General features: G+C 37.2%; 1 protein-coding gene and 1 long non-coding RNA gene across 4 annotated transcripts in view; one reads left to right on the top strand and one right to left on the bottom strand.

Moving 5' to 3' along the window:
• LOC107817465 (uncharacterized) overlaps window positions 1-23,323 on the bottom strand; it is a 75,874-nt gene extending 52,551 nt beyond the window's left edge. Inside the window, exons 1-5 of one of the 3 annotated variants that reach the window (XR_012709911.1) lie at window positions 23,185-23,323; window positions 22,945-23,042; window positions 20,779-20,840; window positions 20,644-20,702; window positions 20,150-20,530 (exon numbers count right to left, since the gene is read on the bottom strand). This is a non-coding gene — a long non-coding RNA (uncharacterized LOC107817465). Of the gene's footprint in view, window positions 1-20,149; window positions 20,561-20,643; window positions 20,703-20,778; window positions 20,841-22,944; window positions 23,043-23,184 lie in introns of those variants that run through there. The other 2 variants (XR_001655195.2, XR_012709912.1) reach the window with 2 other exon arrangements.
• LOC107817466 (wall-associated receptor kinase 2) lies at window positions 14,939-19,260 on the top strand. Its single transcript, XM_016643296.2, has 3 exons — window positions 14,939-16,003; window positions 17,174-17,338; window positions 17,944-19,260. Exons 1-3 carry the CDS (start codon window positions 14,971-14,973, stop codon window positions 19,119-19,121), a joined length of 2,376 nt encoding a protein of 791 aa, XP_016498782.2. The 5' UTR covers window positions 14,939-14,970; the 3' UTR covers window positions 19,122-19,260.
• Window positions 23,324-24,480: the final 1,157 nt, after the last annotated feature.

The raw sequence follows: 24,480 nt of genomic DNA, 5'->3' as shown, positions 1-24,480 counted from the left end.
ACTTAGAAGGTATAGCGTGACATTAAACCCCGATAAATGTGCTTTCGATGTGACATCTGGAATATTCCTCATCTTCTTGGTATCACAACGAGGCATCGAGGTCAATCCCGACCAAATCAAGGCCATAGAAGGAATCCCTGAAAATCTAACCAGCAAAAAGAAAGTGTAAAAACTAACCGGCCGGATAGCCGCCCTGTTAAGATTCATCTCGCGGTCCTCCGATAGATGCCACAAATTTTTTTGTCGTACTCGAAAAGGATAATTGACTCCAACGGAATTTCGAGTGCATCAATGCCATAAAATAACTAAAGGCCTACCTGTCTTCGCCACCATTGCTCGCCAAGGCAGAACCCGGAGAGCGCCTCCTCGTCTACCTAGCTGTGTCCGACATCGCAGTAAGTACAGTCCTGGTACGAGAAAATAAAGGTACGCAATCTCCGATCTATTACATTTGCAAAAGTTTGGCCCTGCTCGCAGCTTAATGAAAGCTTAGACCTTATTTCCAGTGTCACCCCATCTCAGTGGTCACGACTTTTCCTTTAAGGAGTATCTTGCACAAACCCGAATTATCGGGAAAATTGGACAAGTGGGCCATAAAGGTGAGCGAACATGATATAACCTATCAGTCGGGAACAGCGATAAAGTCGCAAGTTCTCACCGACTTCGTCGCCGACTTCAGTAAGGCAAACTGCCATTACTTCCACCAAAGTACACACCAATGGGTTTTGTATACCGGTGGCACTTCAAAAGCATCAGGATCTGGACTGGAACTCGTGCTCGAGGTCCCAACAGGCGAAATGGTTTGCCAGTCGATACGATGCCCTAATATGACTAACAATGAGGCTGTGATTGTAGGGTTAAAGTTATATCTCAAGTACGGAGCACAACGAGTCATCCTTCGATGCGACTCACAATTCATCGTCAACCAAGTCATAGGGACTTTCCAAATTAAGGAGCAACGGCTACAGAAATACCAGGCCAAAATTTGCAAACTACTACCCGAGTTTGACGAATGCCAGCTCGAACAAATACCCCAAGCATAGAACATCGAAGTAGATGGCCTCGCCAAACTGGCAGTGGCAACCAAAAGCATAACCGGAGAGGGGGATGTGGTCACTCTCCTCCATTCATCAATAGATCAAATTGAGGTACGATCTATAAATTTGACTTGGGACTGGCGCAATCGTATGATCTAATACTTGTAGGATGGAGTTCTCCCACCCGACAAAAAAGAAGCCAAGAAGCTTCGAATGCAGGCGGCCAGGTACAACATTATATTGTCAATAACAACTTGTACAAAAGAACATTTGGTGGTCCCCTAGCAAAGTGCTTAGGACCAAATCAAATGTGGTGTGTCCTCGAAGAAGTACACGAGGGCCACTGCGGAGCTTACACCAGCAACTGAGCTCTCATCAGATGCCTCATACGAGAAGGCTAATATTGGCCCACGATGAAAAAGGAGGCCGCCAACTTCGTTAAAAGGTGTGAGTAATGCCAAAAATATGCCACCATGATTCACCAAGCGGGAGAACACCTTTATTCAGTCACCTCACCATGACCTTTCATCAATGGGGAATTGACATTGTCGAACCCCTCCCAGCGGGATGAGGTAATGTACGATTTCTTTTAGTTTTAACTGACTATTTCTCCAAGTGGGTAGAAGCAGGTGCATTTTCCCAAATACACGAGAAAAAAATAATCATGTTCATATGGAGAAACATCATATGTCGCTTCGGCATCCCCAAAGAAATCAGTTGCGACAACGGTCCCCAATTCAATGGAAAAAAGACCGCCGAGTTTTTCGAAAAATGGCACATCAAAAGAATACTCTCCATGCCATATTATCCCACAGGCAGTGGTCAAGCGGAATCCTCCAACAAAACAATATTGAACATCATGAAAAAGAAGCTCGAGAACGCCAAGGGACTGTGGCTGGAACTACTACCGGAAGTGATATGGGCATATCACACTACACCGAAAACGAGCATAGAAGAAACACCATATTCACTAGTCTATGGGACTAATGCAGTAATACCGGTCGAAGTCGGTGAACCAAGCCTAAAGTATTCAAACGAGAGCGGGCCAAGCAACGATGAAAGCATAAGACAAGACCTCGACGAAATCAAAGAGAGGAGAGACATGGCCTATATAAGAATGATAGCTCAAAAACAACAGGCAGAGTGGTACTACAACAAGAAATCCAAAATCAGGCCACTCAAAGTCGAGGACTACGTACTCAAAGCCAAAACACAAGCAAGCAAAGACCCACAAGAAGGCAAACTGGGAACTAATTGGGACGGCCCACACAAAATCACGACGGCAGTAAGCAAAGTGTCATTCCAGCTAGAAACAATGGAGGAAAAATTACTACCAAACAATTGGAACCTCGCCCACCTCAAATACTTCAACTTTTAAGGATAGACGATTCCCGAGTCGTACTCTTTTTTCCCTTACCCGAGTTTTGTCCCAATTGGGTTTTGTCAGAAAGGTTTTTAATGAGGTGACGAAGAGAGTGTCTTGAAGTTAAGTATAAGTTCATCGCTCGACCTCTCAACTACTTTTCTAGGTCGACCAATGAAGGGACTAGATAGCCTGGGACTTTTCCAATGTATAAGACTTCCCCAATATAAGCACGAAGAGACCAAAAACATGTAAACTTCTCTAATGAATGTATAAACAAAGAGAAATATGCAAACACATGAGTTTTTCATCTCCGCCAAGTTCATACATTATACCAAGCTAAGAGTCAAACATTCGACCTCGCTCGAATCGATATACATTCGACCTCGCTCGAATCGACTCACATTCGACCTCGCTCGAATTCATTAACATTCGACCTTGTTCGAATCACTTTAAGAGTCAAACATTCGACCTCTGCTCGAATCGAATCACGTTCGACCTTGCTCGAATTCATTAACATTTGACCTTGTTCGAATAACTTAAGAGTCAAACATTCGACCTCTCTCTAATCGACTCACATTCGACCTCGCTCGAATTTATTAACATTCGACCTTGTTCGAATCTCTTTAGAGTCAAACATTCGACCTCGCTCGAATCGACTCACATTCGACCTCGCTCTAATTAATTGACATTCAACCTTGTTCGAATTAACTAAAAATCAACATTCGATCTCGCTCAAATCGACTCACATTCGAACTCGTTTGACTTCATTAACATTCTACCTTGTTCGAATCACTTTAAGAGTCAACATTCGACCTCGCTCGAATTTATTAACATTCGATATCATCGGAATCAGTTTAACATTCGAATTGACTCAACCTTCGACTTCATTAACATTTAACCTTGCTCGAATTGACTCACTTTCGACCTCGCTCTAATTAATTGACATTCAACCTTGTTTGAATTAACTAAAAATCAACATTCGATCTCCCTCGAATCAACTCACATTCGACTTCGTTCGAATTTATTAACATTCGACTTCGTTCAAATTTATTAAGATTTGACCTTGTTCGAATCAACTAAGTCAAGAACTCTTGCAAAGGAAAAGCATTCGAAGAAAAGTGAAAAGAGCCAAGAACATACAGCAAAAAGCCATAGTCATTCCATTCCAAAAAAATAAAGTATTTTACAAAGGGCCAAAAATACTCCCCCACCAAAAAAAAATAAAGAAAGAAAAGAAAAGAGCAAAAACTAAGTACAAGAAAATCACACTACATCATCTTCACATGCACCATCGCCACCTTCACCGCCTAGCCCAGCAGCACCATCTTCACCTTCGCTCGCGCCATCAGCATACTCATCGTCGTACCAAACATCATATGCAAGCCTGTCCAAGTCCTCTTCATCATCGTTGTTCCCCGGTGTGGAGGGGTCATAACCACAGGCAAGCTTGGCATCACATGCCTTAACACGAGCATCTTCGAAGTCGGCCTCAAGAACCCTCCCTGCCGCTATCAAGTTCCTATATATGTCCAGATTTGCCTCAGCATGGATCCACATCTCGTATGAGTCACGAGGAACGTCGGGGAAAGCGGAAGCATGAGGGGAAGAAAGTTGAGCTAACAACTGTGCCTTCTCAGCCTCAAGAGTGGCAACTTGCTCACATAGGCTCAGAACCTCTTCCTCAAGCCCACCAATTCACTCATCAAGCTGCATCTCCATCAGTGCGGTCGTTTCTGCATCCGTTGCACGTTCAAACCTAAGGACACGGATAGAGCTCTCTAATGTTGCCGCCTTTGCCAAAGTAGCTACCCGAGCCTTACCATCCCTCACCAACTCTGCCACCTTCTCGGTCAATTCACCACTCAGGCCGGAAACTCTAATTGAGCTTTTCTCAAACTCAGCCCGCAAGGTAGCCACTTGCGCTCGAAGGTCGACGCACTCGGCCACAACCCCCTTTATCACCTCGAGCTCGTCATCCTTGGCCCTGAGCAACCCCTTAAGCTCACTACATCTACTAATAGTTCTCACAAGCTCCTCATCCTTCTGACTCAACTCGTCTCTAAAGGACTGAAGGTTACCACCTACTCTAAACCATGCACACATCTCACGGTACTTGTCACGATAATGGACGTACTTCAAACCCATCTTCTGAAAAACAACCTTTCGTCTCTCTTCTCGGCGGGCACTCTCGATCTCCAAAATGAAAGTCTATAAAAAAAAGAGAATAAGAAGAAAATTAGTAAAGATAGAAAGAGGAAAGAGACGCAAATTGCATAAATGACGAAAGAAACTCACCCTCAGAGCCATCCTAGATATGCCCAATGACAGGTCGGAATCTGGGAGCGCCTAAAGGGTCCTATTTTCAGCGGTAGAGCAAAGCAAGGTGACTCACCAGCAGTGTGCCTACGCCCAAACCTCTCCCAAATCCCCATCGTGTGAGGAAAAATCTAACTCACCCAGTCGAGAATGTCAACGACTGGCGAAGGAGGATCCTTCGGCTGCAAAAACAGAAGGAGAAAGATCAGATCGCCAAAAATAAACAATGAAGTCATTTGGGAGAAAACCCTTACGAGCAAAGTTTCACTCCTCGAGGAATCTGCTAGGGTTCGATACCACGTGCTCTGTCTTCACATAGAAGAAATTGGCCAAAAAACGACGATTAGTTTTATCGTCCATCTTTATCACTAATCCCTTGGCCCCGTGGTGGCAGATGTGTATCATCGTGCCCCTATGAAAACTTGGGGCGAAGAGGTGAAGTAGATGGCGAAGAGAGACACCACTGTTGGCCAACTCCGCATACTTGATAAGCATAAGGAAAAGCTTGTATATGTACGGGGAGAGCTGAGCCGGGCACACACCGTAAAAACGGCAAAAATCCTCCACCAAGGAAGGAAGAGGAAGTGTATAGCCGACTATGAACGGGTATGCGCAAAATGCGCAGTACCCTAGGGGATGTACTTTCACTACATCGCTACTAGCAGGGATAAGTTCGACGTGGTCCGGGATTCGCCACTTAGCCATAAATGTAGCAATCGTCGCCGCATCCATCTCAAAAACGACGGGTTCAGGTTCACCCTCGGGTGGGTTCTTGAAATCCGACCTGTCCTTCCCCGAACGTGGAATTATCTCATCCACGGTGGGGAAATTCTCGTCTTCTACCATGGCTGCTCCTTCTTCATGAGGAGGCATGTCCACAACCAACTTTACAGGATTAGAGGAAGCACTAGCCATTTTTCTGATTGTATGCGAAAAGTAAATGCAAAAGTGAAAAAGATGACAATGGTGGAAAACGCTAAAGGGGGGAAGAAAACACATGTGCAGGAAACTTGAAGAAAAAGAAAAAGCTTGGGGTTTCAAAAACTTCAGAAATGCAACAGCTCAAGCAAGAAATGTCCATCCCTATTTATAATAATATGGGAACCCTAATCGAGAAATCCCAAACGTCGCCTCATTAATTTCGAAAAGGAAGAGGCGCGGGAAACGACGTAACGTATTGGGAACATGCACCATAATGATGCATAATGAAATGATGTCATTTTGAACTGACGTAATAGTCAGAAGTGGTTCTTGAAGCGCCATATCATCACCCCGCCATAAAAGGGACACTCCTCGGCCAACGTGCTCGGATTTCTCAAAATTGCAACTGGCAAAGTCCGCCATCGAGCTCGTCCAAAAACAACCTCGACGGATAGAGGGACTAACTGTATGTGTCAAAATCTTATCAAGGGGACCTCGCCTGAAATAAGGCAATCAAGAACCAATTAGGCCAAGGTCATGCTTAAGAAGCAGCACTAGCAAGCCAAGCAGCTAATGTCGAGGTCGAGCACTCAGATCGGCCAAAACGGCTAGTTTAACAATAAGATATTTTAAAGCAATATTTTGAAGAATATTCTCAGCATTTGTACTTTCAGTAGGTAAGGGATATGTCCCATATAAGAAAAAATAAAGAGAGAAAGAAGAGGTATCTAATATTCTATTTAGATAAGCTCTCTCTAGAAAAGTTGACTCTCAAGTAACTATAAACATTATCTTTACACAAGATTAGATTTGCTGTTTATTCCAAGCTTTCTACATCATATCCGATAATTATTCGATATGCCCACATTTGGTTACCTTACATCAATGTCAGAGGGAGAATCATCCACCTCATTGAACATTTGAGTGAATCATTCTCTCTATTTACATTTATTGCAATTTATCATATTTATTGTTTGTCCTTATCCCCTTATTCATTCGTAACAATATCATTAAACACATTTTTGGCATTTATTAGCTTTAAATGCGGTTTTTAGACTATTATTATCCATTAATCTTGGATCTAGGATTTCTTATATTTAACTAGAATTAACCCATTATTATTTATTTAATAAGTTTAACAAAGAGGTTTAATACTTTTTGGTCAAACAAAAGGGAATGAATAATTCAATACAGTAAATAACATTTATTAGGATAATAATATTTCGTCTATTCAATTTCCTACAGCTATTATGTTCTTCAAAATAAATATGATGTTTGCTAATACTTAAGTAACTCGAAATTGTGAGCAAATGAAAAGACTGATCGAGGACTATATATGCTGATGGATTGAGGTTCTGGTTGTACGATTTTGCCTCTTGGTTGTGCCTCTGGACATCTCTATCATTTTTCTTAGTTGCAATTTTTCTTATTGTTTTGAAACAACCACCAAGGACAAAAATACTTTATAATTTTTATTTTCATATATTCATTTTAGAAAGATCACTTATCTATACCTTAGATTTCATCTAGTTTCATTTATTTCTTTTTACTCTCTCAAAGAAAGTTTAACATGTTTATGCATATTTAACATGCATTTTATTAGAAATCAAGAATAACAATAAATTAAACAAAAAACTAGATTATAAGTCTTAAGTTTTTTCTTAAAACCGTCATTTAGAAGTTTGCAAGTGCTAATGAGTTTGTTTTTATTTTTTGAAAAACTAAGTTAGGTGAGAAGACACAAAAAAAATATGGCGAGCTCAGTAGAGAAAAGTTAGCCATGTCCCTTTATGTCGAATTGTTTTCTTCAAGTTCCAAATTTTGGTTAATCTTTCCTTTTTTTTATTTGTTTAGCTTCTCAATATGCTATTATTTTGAAAAACAAATTAGGTGTTCTTTAATTTTGTGCAATTATGTGGTACTTTATGCTCTCAATACATGTTTTCCATGTTTTAGTCTTCTTCTTTTTTTCTTTTTTTGTTAAATTTTATGTTCCAAAATAGGTTTTGCATTGGAAAAGCTAATATTCATTAAAATGTTTCGTGAGTTTTGCTTATTTTGTGTGATTCTTTGGTACTTTTGTGCACTTGAAGTTTTCTTCAAATTTCAATTTATTTGTTAATTTCTGTTATTTTATCTGTTTAGCCGCAATTTTTGCTTCTTATTATAAAAGGTTTTGTAGAATTTGGTTAATTTTGTGCAATTATGTGATATGTTTCATTTTTTGAGTCCACACGGCACTTCAATATAATTTTTCTGAAGTTCTAATAAAGTGTATATTCAAATGGAACTAGAGATATGTCGAGTCCACTCTTTAAATTCTTACAAAATTTTAGAATTATAATTTAGGTCTTCTTGCAATCTAAACACGTTATGCATATCATAGTGACTCTTGCTTTAGTTGAAATCCAAAGATAACTTAATTTGGTTGACCTCAACTGGCATTTGGATATGTTTTTTCATTTATTGAAGCCCATTATTCATTCTTTGTTTGAAAATTGTTTGCTTTGACTAAGTTCTTAATTAAGAAGGCATTCATGCCATTTTTAAGCTAAAATTTAAATATAATATGTGAATAACTCAATAAGGTATCTAAGGACTTTTGTGAAGTATAATTTTATGTTTTACTGGGTTAGCTAAATAACATCAACAATCATTATTGTTTTACTTTAAACTCAACTATCTTTTTAATAATATTTGTAATTTTTAAGAAGTTTGTACTCACTAATCTTAGGTATCAAAAACTTTTTTTGATAAATAAAAGAATTTATTACCAAAGGCATTAAGTACAAATAACAAGAAAAGTCTAGGGATGAGTTCTCACTCCAAAAATAAAACAAAAAGAATACAGGCCACTCCTTGCAACTATAACAACCAATTTTCCCTAATTACTCTCCACAGACTAAGCTATTAAGGATAAAAATTCATCTTATCGAGTTCTTTAATTAGTCTGCTCCTTTGTGATCCTCGGTAGAATACTTCTTGGATGATTCTTCTAATAATGCTCCTATGGCCTGTATGCTTAGCCTGAAAGACCCTTTGATTTCTTCCAATCCATAGATGGTATACACATGCTGCCAAGGTCATTCTATAGAGTTCAGCACCCCGACTTCTTCCATTGGCATGGATTTCTGCCCACTTCAGTTTTTCTGGCCAACTCATATTTTTTCTTGCAATTTGTTGCCATTGCAGCAAACTATTCCATACCTGTGTAGAAACTTCACATTGGAAAAATAGGTGGGATATACATTCTGTCTGAGAAGCACATAATGGACATATTTGATTGTCAACAATTCCCCAGTACATCAATCTATCTTTTGTGGGCAATCTCTCATGAGCTGCTAGTCTGAAGATAAAAATCCATTTGGGAGATCCATAGTTGTTGCAAACCATTTTCCTCCACTGAACTTTTGGAAAGTCACCTCTCATCATTAGATACATCTTCTTGATTGAGAAGGCTGTCATGTTTTTTAGGTCTTCTTCCATGATCCCGGCTAGCTGGACATAACTTTGTATCTTTACAATTTTTTGCACTACCCATGAAGCTTGTTTAGGTACTGCATCCCAAATTTGTCCACCCTTGATGTAATAGTTGTGAACCCACTTAACCCAGAGTTTATCTTTTTTACAACATAGGTTCCATAATAGCTTGCTAATCACTGCTCTGTTCCATATAGATATATCTAGGATATTAAGTCCACCAGCACTAGCAGGATAACATACTTTCTCCCAAGTAAGTAATTCTCTCTTTGTCAATCCACTCCTCCGGTCCAAAGAAATCTTCTACATGTAGCTTCTATTTATCACTTTAGTAGGCAGAACAAAAATCTGCAACCAGTAATCTGAATAGAGAAAAGAACATTTTTTTATCAATTATACCCTTCCTGCATAGGAAAGGAACTTTGTTGTCCAGTTTGTAATCCTTCCTAGCATTTTTTCAATTAAAGGTTGGCATTAGTTGATTGACAGTCTTTTTGTACTGAGTGGTACACCCAAATATCTAAATGGTATCTCCCATTTACTGAACACAATCATATCCATTATAGCCCTTTGTGTCTCATCTCTCACCCCTCCAAAGTAGATAGAGCTTTTCTCTTTATTTGCTATCAAACCAGGTACTGAGAAAACTCCTGGAAGCAGTCATAAAGCATCTGGACAGATATTAAATCGCCCCTACAGAATAATAGTAGGTCATCAGCAAAGCCTAATTTTATCAAATTCATTTTCTGGCATCTGGGATGATAATTAAAATTTGGTTGTTCACTCAGTCCTTTCAACATTCTGGAAAAGTAGTCCATAGCAAGAACAAAAAGGAAGGGGGATATAGGATCCCCTTGCCTCAATCCTCTTTTAGCTGCAAATGGCTCCGTAGGCCATCCATTAATGCCAATAGAGTATGAAACTGAACTTATGCATTCCATGACCCACTATATGAACAAATTAGGAAAGTTCATATGTATCAGTACTTGTTCAATAAACTTCCATTCCAGTGAATCATATGCTTTTTGCATGTCCACTTTTAGCATACATCTTGGAGAGATCCCTTTTCCTCCATATCCTTTTACTAGTTCGTGACTTAAGATAATGTTGTCACTTATCATTCTCCCGGGCACAAAAGCTGATTGGCTATAATCTATAAGGTCACCCATCACGCTTTGCAATCTGGTGGTTAGGATCTTGGAGATCAATTTTGTTATTAACAACATGAAATGGGCCTAAATTCCTTTACTGAAGAAGGATTCTTCACTTTAGGAATTAAGGTCACTAAGGTGCAGTTGACAGGTCTGTACATAGTTGAGGTTTCGAAAAAATACATTACAGTAGTAGTAACCTCTTCTCCAATGATTGACCATGCTTTTTTAAAAAATAGGGCATGGAAACCATCCCTTTCCTAGGCTTTCACATCATCTATACTCTGAAGTGCATTATACATTTCTTTTTGTGTCACTGACACAATTAAAGCTAGTTGTTGACTTCTGTTTAGTACATGGCCTCTTTTGCATATGTATGGCTTGATTGCAGGCATTTGTAAGGTAGCAGTCCCAAGCAATTTTTTATAGAAACCAAGGATTTCCTCTTTTACCTCAGCTTTAGTTTGCATCCAATCTCCAACATAGTTCTTCAGCTTCTTGATTTGATTGCGAGCAGTCCTGTTTTTAATGCTAGCATAGAAAAAAATTGTATTTACATCCCCTAGTTGTAACCATTGTATTCTTGATTTCTGCCTATATATGCTTTTTTCGACCTTTGACCATTTCTCTAGTTCTTTCTTCAAATTTCTTTCTGTGTCAAATAAAGTTGCATCATGTTTGTAGTCTCTCATCTGCTCTTGTAGCTCTGCTAGAGCTCTTTTGGTGTCCTTTATCCTGTTTTCCACACTTAAAAATTCTTTATTGTTAAGTGTCTTCATTTCATTCTTGATATTTTTCAATTTCAACCACACTCTTTTCATAGAATTTCCCATAACTGGTTTCTTCCAACCTGTTTCTACTTTTGCCTAGAAATCATGATGGTCTTCCAAGTGATTTAAGAACTTAAATGGTCTAGGTCTGTTATTAATTGTTTCAGCAAAATCAACACATAAAGGAGAGTGATGAGAGAAATGAGGATCTAGTATCTGCACCTCTATGTGATCCATATGGATCATCCATTCTGCATTCCCAATTGCCCAATCAATTCTACTGAAGATGTGACTATTTGTCCACGTGAAATTCCTACCAACTGTTTTTAATTCACCCATTCCAGTGTCAACAATAAAGTCATTAAAGTCTCTGGCTTCTGCATCCGTCACTACATTACCATTGACTCTATCTTCAGGTCTCAGGATTGTATTAAAATCACCCATGACCAGCCAAGGACCCTGGATTCCATTAGCGATATCTCTCAGATGCAACCATAAACTTCTTCTATCTTCCATTGTATGTTGCCCGTAGATAGCAGAAAAATAGAATTCAACAGGAATATTTGAACTTTTCACTGCTCCATGTATAACTTGATTAGTCATGGATATCAACTTGAAATCCAATTTATTAGGATTCCACATTACTCATATCTTCCCTCTATAGCTATAGTTATAATTTGCATGTCAGGCCCAACTTGTTGCAATTTTTCCAATAATACTTTTAGCATTTTGTTCCTTCGCCTTATTTTCCAGCACAACTATCAAACTAATTTTATTTTCTATAATAAAGGACTTTAATTCCTTTTGCTTGTACAACTTATTCATCCCCCTCACATTCTAAGTAATGAGCTTCATTTGGATATTGAAGTGATAGAAGTACTCCCCCTCATCCTCCTTCTGTCTACATTGACCTCTCTCGTGTATTGTACTTGCTTGATTTTGTGTTGTATCTTGGATCAATAGTGGACTGAATCCATTGCCAGTCTCAAAGCTAGTACCAGACTTAGGACAAGTAACATTCTTTGCAGCATATTTGCTTCTAACACTCAGCCAAGTATTTTCCTGTGATGTTTGATTTTGCACCTTTGAAATAGGTGTTAGTTTTCCTGTCTTAGATACTTCTTTGTTCTAAGTCTCCTGACCATCATTTGATGTTTGCGCCTGCACAACCTTACAAGAAATATGTTTTCTTCCCTTATTTGTATCCATTTGTTCTCTCCCCTGTAGTGTTTGATTTTGCACTTCATTCACATTTATTATGTTGTCATTGTTAGTTGTATCCTTTAGCTCACCCTTCTTTTCAATATGTATGACAAGGCCAGTCCCTTGTTTAGCTTTCCATTCCATTACTTATTTCTTTGGTATCACCTTCTTCACAAGCTTTTCGTTACGCTTCTGCTTCTGCTCAGGGATTTGGCTTTCATAAGAATTATTGCAGTCATGACCCATTTGAAGGCAAACCTCACAATAATCTGGCACCCAATCATACCAAACTTCTTGTTCAAATATTCTTCCAGTTGGATCCTGGATTTTTATCATCTGTGGTAGAGGGACAGTCACATCTATCTCGACCAGGACCCTGGCAAACGAGATCATTTCTACCTTAGTCGTGCACTCATCAGCATAAATCGGATTTTCCAGTACACTACTAATCCTGCTAAGTGTTTCCAATTCCCAACAGTTTAGAGGCAACTTTGGGAATTGCACCCATAATGGTACTATTCTTAAGACCTCCTCATCGAAATTAAAGTTTGTTTCTCATGGTTTAATTATAATCGGCTTGTTATTTATTGCATGGGGGCTTGAATATAGGACTTCATCTATGTCTTCTAGGGTATTAAATTTCACAAGAAAATATCCATCATTATGCAAATAGATCTTCGGTTTAGCAGTAAAATTCCATTGGTTACCTATGTATCGCTCCAGTGCTCTTATGGATGGTGTTGCACCCACCACATATAAGATCGCTACCTGTTTCCACTTTGTTGTTCCCTTCTCCAATTCTGCTTGATTTAGCTGCGCAATTTTCTCACCCTCTTTTATCACCGGAGGAATGTATGCTAAGCTCATACCCCGTGCTGCCAGCCTATTCCCCGCAAACAGGTTTACCCACTTCATATCCTTTGTAGTTTGTTGTTCCACCTGAAGTTCAATTGTCTTTTTACTTAGGTCCTGGGCAGTCACCTGTTCCGTCCCACTAGTACTCTGAGTGTTAATTAGGGGTGGCAATTTGAGCCCAAACTCATCTAACCCGCTCAACTCGCCCAGAGATTAATGGGTTGGATTACATAATTTTAGCTCATGGGTCAATTTGGGCTGAGTCCAAGTTAACCCATTATATTTTATAACTCATTCTTATCCATTAAGCAGCCTAAATACAACCCATGAAACTCACCCAAAACAAAAGGTATTTCAACCCAACTTATATAGAAATTTATTTAGTTGCCCCAATTTTACTTTTTTTTTGTATTTTTAATTTTATGTTCTTTTGTTTTTCTGCACCATCCATCCCCTGCCCCCCTCTCCCCAAAAAAAAATTTTCAATTTTCTGTTTTTTTTTCTGTACCACCCACTCCCCCAGCCTCCCCCTCCCCCCACCACCCCCCCCAATCCCGAAAAACCCCCTCGCCTCAAAAAAATAATTGTATTTTCAATTTTCTATTTTTTCTGCACCACTCCCCCACCCTGCCCCCTCCCCCCCCCCCCCCCACTCAAAAACCTCTTTCCCCTCAAAAAAAATTTTTTTTTTTGTATTTTCAATTTTCTATTTTTTTCTGTTACTTTTTTTTTAATTTTTAATTTTCTGTTTTCTATTTTTTTTCATTTTTCTACATCACCCCTCATCCCCAAAAAAAAAATTCAACTTACACATTTTAAGGTAAAAGACTTTTTTTATGCAAGATAAACATGGTTCTAAAACATGAGTCAAGTTGGGCGGGTTGAATTATGACTCATTGTTTAGCCCATCTTGACACAGCCTATCTTAACCCAAATACACTTTGAACTGGGTTGGGTAATGACCCAACCCATCTTGACCCGTCCAAATTCAGTCCAACCAGCCCATTTGCCGCCCCTAGTCTTAATCACCATACCAGCAATAGAATTACGCTGCCTGTTCCTTGTCGACCCCATGTTTTGGTTTGGTATAGCCGCAGCAATTTTCAGATTGCCCCCACTACCACTAGCTTCCTGATTACCCCCAGAAGGGGTCGTTTGAGTAGGTACCACAGATTTCATCTTCTCTGCAGTTGAATTGGCAGGTGTAGGCATGGTTTTCAGCTCGGTTCGGCGATTAGGAGCTTCCGGCGAAGAAGCTTTAACCATCTCTCCTTCGTCGATGATTTCTCTGATCTCTGTTGATTCTACTGTTAGTGGTCGTCGATTAGCTTTCAGTACCTTCCTCTGAGTTATCACTCGTAATGCCTAGCATGGCATGGTACGTGGAAATTCTTTATTCTAGACAAGTCAGCCTTCTCTCGAGGAAGTTAGTAGGCTGAGTTAGGATTTGAATTAAATGAATATACATTTTAGTCCTTTTAAGTTATCATACTTTAAATTAATAATTTATATATATTAAATAATTTATTAAAAAGATTTATTGGATTTGGCTGAACCGTGAAATCGTGTACTTTAAATATTCTAGCTCTGCCCGATAGTCAGTCAAGGAATTGTAATTAATTTGTACTAGCTAGTCTTTTATTAAATTTCTTATGTCATATGGAAGATGATTGAGTTTCTTTTTTACGCAAAAATTGTAAATTAAATTTTGGCGAAATAGACTTGTGCATGAGAGGAAGACAAATTTGCAAGACTCGGTTTTATAGTCGTGCGCCTTTAATTTGGTTTCCGTATCTTCTTATCCACAGTGGAGTCAAGGTCGTCCATCTTTGACTCTTCTACACCAGTGGAGAAGGCAGGACTCATGAGGCATGATTATTGACCCCAAATCATTGCAATTTATTAATATGAAAATTATAGAAGTGAGTTGTTACCCCAACCAGAGTTTGCATCATTTTGGAAACTCAAAAACCATGGACCAAAAACAAATGATTTTGCTTCCATACCAAATTGCTTGTTTTTATGCTTGTGTTCTAATACTGTCATTAGCCACGGCCCAAACAACCACTAATAGCACTACCACCACAATTACTAAAGGAGTCAATATAACAAAACGAGGATGCCGTAAGCAGTGTGGGAACGTTACAGTTCCATACCCATTTGGTATTGGCGAAGGATCAGGTTGCGCCATTAATGCAGGGTTCGAGATCAAATGCAATATTTCTAGGGACGGTTCTCAGAAACCCCTTATAGGTACCCTTGAGGTTTACAACATATCTGACGCTGAAGTGCGCATCCCAAATTCCATCGCTTGGAGATGCTACAACTCCAATGGAGCTGTACGCAATGAATATCTTGATTATACCCGTTTGGGAAACTCAACTTATCCATATAGTTTCTCTGCGCTGAACAGGTTTATCGTCGTTGGTTGCGACGACAACGCTGTAATCACGGGGCGTAACTTCGAATATAATTGCTCCACTAGCTGTAACTTGTCAAGGGATGTGACTGAAGGAGAATGTATGGGCAATGGCTGTTATCAAGTACAGATACCCAAGGGCTTGAAATACTTTGTCCCAATCATTTCTAGCACTCGAAACCACACCGATGTTTGGTATTTTAATCAATGTGGATATGCATTTCTAGGCGAAGCAGATCGATTTTATTTCCGTGGCCTACAAGATTTAAGTGATATAACCTTTTATAGGAGGACTATGGCTAGTGTCCCTATTGTGCTTGACTGGGCAATTGGCAATCTTACGTGCATTCAAGCTCGGAAAAGCAAGGATTATGCTTGCAGGGAAAATAGCGAGTGTGTTGATTCAGACACTGGCCTTGGTGGCTACCGCTGCAGCTGTGATAAAGGTTATGAGGGCAATCCTTATCTTAGTCCAGGCTGCCAAGGTAGGACGATTTCCCCCCACACACACACATAAAAAGAGTTTTTTTCGGTGTTTAATTTGTGAGTAGAAATATCTCTTGAAAAAATTATATACATTAAAAATTAATAGCAAATTGAATAGTGTTTTTAATGAAACTTTTATGTAATTAAGATTATTGGAGTAATAATTTTGAGTGTTGTTGAAAACTTGAATCTAAGAAGAAGTTAGAAGTCAAGATAGTTATTACTCCCCGTGTCCCAATTTGTGTGTCAATACTTTTTCTTGATTGTTCCGAAAAGAATAACATACTTCGTTATTTAAAAATAATTTAACTTTAAACTTTCTTCTTTACCCTTAATGAAATAATTTACAATCACACTAATATCTATAATTTTGTTTAGACCACAAATTTCAAAAGCTTTTATTTCTTTCTTAACGTTGCGTCAAGTTCGATACCGCCATATAAATTGGGGCGAAGGGAGTACTAAATAATGTAATGAAGGGAATAGGATCTCTCCACCTTAATCATAGATCTTCCTAAAAATGGAGACTCATGATCAGAGACCATTCTCCATTTGATGGTCCCTAAAAAATAGTGTGAAGGTGAATTAGTCGAGCTAGTAAATTTCGTATACCAAAGTATATAAAAAATTCCAAATAGTCAAGATAGTTAGGAAAGTGATTCAAAGGAAGAAAATTAATTAGACCGTCAATTGTGGATTAGGAGAGCATAGTTTAAGAATATAATTTATAAAATGCAGAACTCTTTACAAGTAACTTAGCTCTTAAAATAGGAAACACATCCAAATTTATTCATGTATTATTCAAAATTGCTCAATTTTTTCCTTCAATTAACTTTTGGTCTAATATTATGTTAACGGTAAGAAAAATGTCTCGTTTCTCTCTTGAACCTCTAACAGAACTCCAATATGAAATGAGTAAATTTCACATGCCCAATTTTTTCGAGAAAAAGGTCCAAATTTATCCTTTAACTTTTGACAATAATTTGAATAACACTCAAATTGGACCTTGTGAAAATGAGACTTTTCTCAAGACTGGGATAATATAAGACCACAAATTTTAATGGACATTAAGGTTGCTCAATTTCGAGTAATACAGAAATAAATATGACCCTTTTCTCCAAATAAAGTGAGTATCTCATGACCGTTTTATATTTGTTTGGTTTTGCCAGATATTGATGAATGTGTTCATCCAAACACGTGTGAAGAGAACTGCACAAACACCCCAGGGAGTTATATTTGTTCTTGTCCTGATGGATATACAGATGATGGCAAAAAGGATGGCCGTGGTTGTATTGCTCCCTACTCTGAATTCCCATGGATCAAATTCTCTATAGGTAAAAATCTTGAAACACTTTCATAACCATGAATACTAGTATTATTTTCCACGGGTCTATGTCACACGTCACTCCCCTTGGGTGCGTCCCTTTCTTGGATCCTGCATGAATACGGGATGTTTTGTGCACCTCGCAAGAAAATAACTGACAAGTATGTGGTTTTTGTTATGTCTCCATAATATATGAATGTTTATTTTGTCACTTCATTTCAAACTATTTTTGCAAACGTCTTTTTTTAACAAAAGTTTTGAATTTTAATTAGATGTTTCTCTTGTATGATAGTACAGCATACACACACCACACAATACACATGTGGCAAAGCAGTACCTATTTCCGGTATTCTTTTGTTTTTTAATTAAAAACTTAAAAAATCCAAATTTTGGTACGGTGATTATGATCTAGGACCAAGAACTACTTTTTTTTTTTTCCTTCAAAAATCCGGACTATGTTTGAATAATACAGAACTTTCTTTTATGTGTTTGAAACAGCCACTTAAAACACCAATTCGTCAGCATATACATTCAATAGCAAATGAATGTGTACAATCCTGCACTTTTGATGCAGTTGAAGTAGACATTAAAAGTTCAATTCCATTAATTTCACAGGCACCGGAGTTGGCTTTATCTCCATAGTGGTTGTGATAACTTGGCTCTATTTCAGCATCAAGAAAAGAAAATTGATTAGAGTCAGAGAAAAATTCTTCCAACAAAATGGTGGTCTATTATTGAAACATAGAATCTCCACTAACGAGGGTGGTTTGAAAGCAACCAAAATTTTTACAGCTGAGGAGCTCAAGAAAGCTACGAACAATTATGCCAATGACAGAATTCTTGGTCGCGGTGGCAATGGGATTGTATATAGAGGTGTGCTACGTGATAATAGCATAGTTGCTATTAAAAGATCTAGATTTGTGGACGAGAGTCAAATTGATCAGTTTATCAATGAGGTGCTTATTCTTACTCAAGTCAACCATAGAAATGTGGTGAGACTCTTTGGGTGTTGTTTGGAAGCTGAAGTTCCTTTGTTGGTTTATGAGTATGTCTCTGAAGGAACTCTTTACGAGCACATTCACAATCAACGTGGAGCGGATTGGTTATCTTGGCAAAACCGATTGAGGATTGCAGCAGAAGTAGCCACTACACTCGCTTACCTTCATTCATTTGCGTCCATGCCTATAATTCATAGGGACGTTAAGTCTGCCAACATACTGTTAGATAAAGTTTACACATCTAAAGTGGCAGATTTTGGAGCTTCAAGGTTAATACCTCTAGATCAAACACATGTGGCTACATTAGTTCTAGGGACATCAGGGTACTTGGATCCTGAATATTTTCGCACAAGTCAATTGACAGAGAAAAGTGATGTTTACAGCTTTGGAGTCGTACTAGCAGAACTTCTAACGGGATTAAAACCTGTTTCTAAGGATAGAAACGGTGAGGACAAGAATTTGGCCGATTATTTTGTTATGTCCATGAATAAGAATAGCTTGTTTCAGATTCTTGATCGTCGTATTTTGAGGGAAGGGAGTCTTGAGCAACTTCAAAAGATGGCTGAACTTGTGAAGAATTGCCTTCGCGTGCACGGAGAAGATAGGCCTACAATGAAAGAAGTGGCCATTGAAATTGAAGGTCTGAGGAAGCTAACTGGTATCGCTTGGTCTAATCAAAATGAACAAGAAGAGAATGAATTATCAGATCTTTACACAGTTCCAATTAATTCCTATGGGAATACCTCTAATTCGGATAGTTGTCGTATAATGCATCCTACATATAGTCCAAGTTGATCCAAATTAAATCTAGGCACTAATATAATCCTACATAAGACTGTATGTTACTGTCCCCATCCCTATGTTTCTTCCATATTGAATGTTCTAATGTGTTTTCCTCTCAATTTTTAGATACATTTTTTTGTTTTTGTTTTCAGGAGTTTTGTTTTTCTTCTTTTAGTGCTGGAGGCATGAAATAAAGTAATCAATTTCTCTGTGATCGTTTAGTTTTCTTTAAAAAGGAAATATAGAACTACCAGCTAGTACATCGATAATACTGTGATTGTTTAGCTTTCTTTTCAGGTTAGTGAAATAGAAAATTTCTTTTTTATCCTAACAAAGCAATATATACGTCAAAAATAGTGTGCAATTGAATGGCCAGCATCTCGATAAAATTGGAACAATATAGAGAAAATTACGATCGATGTACAAAGATGATACATATAAATATAGTATTTGAATCATGTGATATACGAGATGATTAACTTAACTTTCATTCTAACACAGACAAGAAGAGAATGAGGGGTTAGATCTTTACACGACTTCAATTAAGTCGATCACAAATACCAGCAGTGTTTCTTGATAGTATAGTTCCAGTGGAAGCTAAAAATCGAACAATTACAAAGATATGGCACTACCAGCATAAATGCAAAGTAAATTGCAAATAAAAATTTATTACATATGAGATTTCAGCATAATCTGAAATTCCTACATAATATGCTGGAAATTTATACACAGAAGCTCCATAATCCAACATATTATACTGGAACTTTTCGTGTTTCGACCAGTCTTTTTGTCCAGATTTTACTTCCGCATTAAACAATAGCTATTTTTTATTGTATTTGCAAATGTCGATTATTTTTCAATTACCAATCCGAAAAATGATTATTCCATGCTATTTTGACATCAATAACTGGTGGGGAATGTTAGTCCTGCACACGCTTGAGGCGTAACTGTGTTGGACAAGAAAAAGTAGACCTTTTCCTGTTCTGCAACTTATAGGCTACTCTTTTTGTAGAGTATTAATTTGTAAAGTCAGGAATAAATGAAAAAAATACAAATCATCCTGTAAGCTTTGACAATAAATTCAAAGTTCATATCATAAGGGAAGAAGTGCACTAATTTCTCATACTGTATAGAGACATTATTCAAAATTGACAATCTAATCCCTTACAGGAGATCCAAGCGAGTTCTGTTGAGACATCACAAAAGTGACAAACATGCAAAAGCAAATAACACTAAAATGCAATAATATTATAGCGTTACTACTTACTACCATGATCACTTCCACACCGCCGTATGCAACAACAGCCCCATCACAGCTATGAGGACTCGATTTTCTTCATCATATTAGTATGGGAGAGGAAAAAGAAAAAGCAACTCTGTACATCTTACACCTTCCTTCCAAGTCACTGGTTCTTGAAAGACTGCAGACCAAATCACTGGTTCTTGAAAGACTGCAGAGAAAAATATCAGTTAGTAAACTAATTATTAGTTCGACGCACATTACAGTTACTTTTAAATGTTTCACAGTTAAAACCTCGGAGTTTTTGGACACATCCTTGATCAGGTCAGCAACTTCTCTCTTCTTTTGCTCAGCTGCAAGTACCAAAACATATGCTCAGATAAGCCTAAAAACTTGAATAGAATCAGGACGAGATGGTATATTAGTTACCCATTTTAGATAGATCCTCCATTCTTCTCGAGGTCCTTACTGCAAATCTTTGGAAACCAGGGCTGAGATGAAAAGAAAGATACAGTTTAGAGGGCATCTTCTCAAGGCCATTAGAGTATAATATCTCAAGACTGATACTACAGAAGGAAACATAGTAGCCAATTAAAAAAGAAAAAGACTCCCTACGGGAGCAGAAAGATATGTTTCCACATGACATAGGAATAGTTTCTCCTTTTACCCAGAGATATAGTCACATGAAGAAGTAATTTTTTTTTTTTTTTTGGGTTGATAGGTCAGTCACATGAAGAAGTAATTCCAAATTGTCCTACAAAATTAACTCCTTGCAACAATTATATACCAATTAGGATGTCTACAAGAAGTCATCAGCAACAGAAGCGAGAATAGGTAATACTTGTAAATATGACTTCGTCCATTGAAGCTATCACTTGTCTACTAACCTACAATATTAATGCAAGAATAATTTGACAGATTCTTAATGTTTGTATAATTAAAGCTGCACGATTTTTTTTTAAATCTATTCATTTGTTTGAAGTCGCATAGATAAGCCAGAAAGATTTTTCTCATCCCGTTCGCTCACTACAGTATATGAATCTAAGATGTGACAAACAAAAAGGAACACGCAGCTCACATTGAAGGGAAGAAAATCTCTCCCTCTAGCCAGCACAACACAACAATCTTAGCAACAAAAATGAATAGTTTAGAAAATTTTCTTTCTCAAATAAAACAAAGAAAAAATAGAGATAAGAAGATAATTCAAGCAGCCTAAGACCGTTGTATATGTTGATGTTAAATTTCCATCATCTTCACACAAGCCTAATGAGTCATCATTGTCAAGCTTCTACTTCAATTTGAAGACGAGCAGTACTAAAACAACCATTAATCCTTGATCATGAAATTTGATTGCTTGTTGTACCCTACAAATTGTGTGAAAGTAGGATAATCCAAGTTTAGAGGGCAAAGAATTTTAGAAAATGTCTTGGTCGGAGAAAACGTGAATGAAGGATCCCACAAAATTGAATATGATCCATGAATCTAAGCTCTCATTTGGGCATAGATTTTGGCTTCATTGTTTCAAAAAATAAAATCGAAAACATTATTTGTTTATGAGATACAATCATGTTTTGAGAAAAAAATTCAAAAAATTTCAAGTTCCCAAAAACTGGTTTATGACAGTTTTAGGGTGCGCACACAAAACTTCTAACTTTTCTTCAAATAAAATGCATGTCCATACACAATTTCAACTTTCAAAAATTATTTTCCAGCACAACTTCAAAAACTCTTTTTTAAAGTTTCAATCAAATTTATGTCCAAACGCTAGCTAAGAATTGGCGAGAATTATTGATCTCTCACAATGCGAAAATCTTAGGATTTGAACTGATGACCTGTCATTGATTCCTCCAAATTGCATTAATTTATCCTAAAGACCTGCTGAAGGGTTAAAACGACCAACCCATAATTGGCGAACGCAAACATAGAAAACACAAATTATGTAAAATCATTCACAACCTTATAAAGTAAGTTAGATTTTTTGATAAGGTTTCAGTTTTCCTATAAATTAGGTTTCCTAGTCCAGATATGTTTCAATCCCAAACATATATGCAGGGGCGGATGCATGTTTGATGAAGCGGTGTCACGCGACACCACTTCGTCGGAAAATTTTACTAAATTGTATGTATTAATACTGTGAGGAAACGGATAAGAAGTCAAAAATGAAACCACTTGACATAAGTTGTCTCTTAGTGTGTTGATTATGTGCTCATTTTACTCTAGGAGGTCAAAGATTCAAACCTCAACTAGTACTTTTTTTTACAAATATTTGAGAGAGCCTCTGTAGTTTAAACTTATGCTTAAGCAGAGACTTTTTCTAACTTAAGACTCAAGAAAAACAATAAATTAAAACTATTTCTTGTCCAAAAGTATGATAATTAAAGTTATTATTTTTATTCTTTTATAAATTTGGACACCGCTAAAATCCCTGCGTACGCCCCTGGCTATATGAATGTATGAATCTTTTTATATCCGTTCCATTGTATTCGAACAAATTTCATTCCAGCACTAAAAGATTTGTCCTTTACGGAAAACCAAAGATAAATAAATAAGATAAGAATATAAACCAAAAGTAAATATAATAAATAGATTGATTACCTGTTGGCGAGTCCATTAACGATCAATTCGTTGGCTACATAAAAAATAACCCTATGAATAAAGTTTCCTCCTCCAGCCATGGATGATTTCTACAACTTCTACACGAATAAGAAAAGAGAATAAAAAATATGAATTTTACGTTTTTGTTCTGATTTGAGAACTTCACAGATCGAATATCAGATTTCGACAAGTAAAGTAAACGTAAGTGAATGAATGGACGAGGTACGATGAGATTGTTACCTTGGGAAATAAGGAATCAGCTAAATTAGGATCTCAATTTCCCGAAGATTCGAGATAACTCGGGACTTTCAACTGGGGAAAGAGGAGAGGAGATGAACTCTTTTTGGTTGTGGGGCAATGCATTCAAAGGCTTTTTATGAGGGGTAGGAGGCCCACTTTTAATGGGCTTTCAGATATGGGCATGGAGTCCTGGAGCCCGTTTGGACATAAGAAATTTTTCAATATTTTCGAAAAATTTTCACTTTTTTCGAAATTAGCGTTTGGTCATAAAATTTTCAATTTTTATTTGAAGATTCATTCTATAATTTCTCAAAAATTTAAAAAACTCCAAAAAGTTGTTTCTCAAAATTTTCACTTAAATCACTCACAAAATTTCAAAAACAACCTAAAATTATATTCATATCCAAACACAACTCTAATTTTCAAATACCATTTTCACTTGAATTTTTTTTCCTTTTTTTTTGGAAGTTTACAATTCTTATGTCCAAACGCCCACTTAATTCACTTGTTTTCCTTATTTGATTTCTAAATATCAGGTATCTGGAAATGATTTTCCACACTTTTTGACGAATTAACCCAATTAGTCGTCCACTCAATTGCTTAAACTAAAAGTAGCCGATGAAGTTGTAATATATGTATATGTATGTTTAATATGTATATAATCGTGTATAATCATAGTATAATCTATATATATTGCTAAAAAAGTAAACAATGTATATGGCAGCTACTTATGTAAAAATCCCCTTTCTTTTTTCTTTTCAGAGTTTAATATGGAATCTTACATAAATGTCTCGTATAAGTCCTAACTTATCAACTTCTAGTCATTAATCATAGACTTACCAAAACTAGCCAAACACATATAAAAATTAAAAATCTAATTAAATAAGGTTCTTTCTCTTCAAGGATCACATGCAATGATCGCATTCCATATTGTTAAGCGTGATCAACAATATTAGATGCAAGATGGAAAGGAAATTCATGGATGAGGTAGAAAATAAGGTGATGAAATGCAAAAAAAAAATATACAAGATTCCAAAAATCTAAGCCAAAAAAAAAACTTTTTCAATGGTTATGATTCAAATTCATAGAAAATATATAGATAAGTCAATATACAAAATTTGAGGAAAATTGGAGGTGAATTGGACTGAATTGATATCAAAATTTGTAGTTAAAATCGAGTTCAAAAAATACTTATGCAACACATATATCAAACATGTATCACGCATGTACCACACACAGAGGTATACATGGATCTACTTGTGATACATATTTGATTCAAATATGATACACAAATGA

The sequence above is a fragment of the Nicotiana tabacum genome, chromosome 5 (genome assembly GCF_000715075.1).
Source record: "Nicotiana tabacum cultivar K326 chromosome 5, ASM71507v2, whole genome shotgun sequence".
NCBI lineage: Eukaryota > Viridiplantae > Streptophyta > Magnoliopsida > Solanales > Solanaceae > Nicotiana > Nicotiana tabacum.
This window is presented reverse-complemented; position numbering and strand designations above follow the sequence as displayed.

Excerpts from the sequence above, each read along its gene's own strand:
- LOC107817466 (XM_016643296.2), top strand. The coding sequence starts at position 14,971 with ATGATTATTGACCCCAAATCATTGCAATTTATTAATATGAAAATTATA. Across the intron at positions 16,004-17,173 it reads TCTTAGTCCAGGCTGCCAAG|ATATTGATGAATGTGTTCAT; the intron begins GTAGGACGATTT and ends TGGTTTTGCCAG. Across the intron at positions 17,339-17,943 it reads ATGGATCAAATTCTCTATAG|GCACCGGAGTTGGCTTTATC; the intron begins GTAAAAATCTTG and ends TTAATTTCACAG.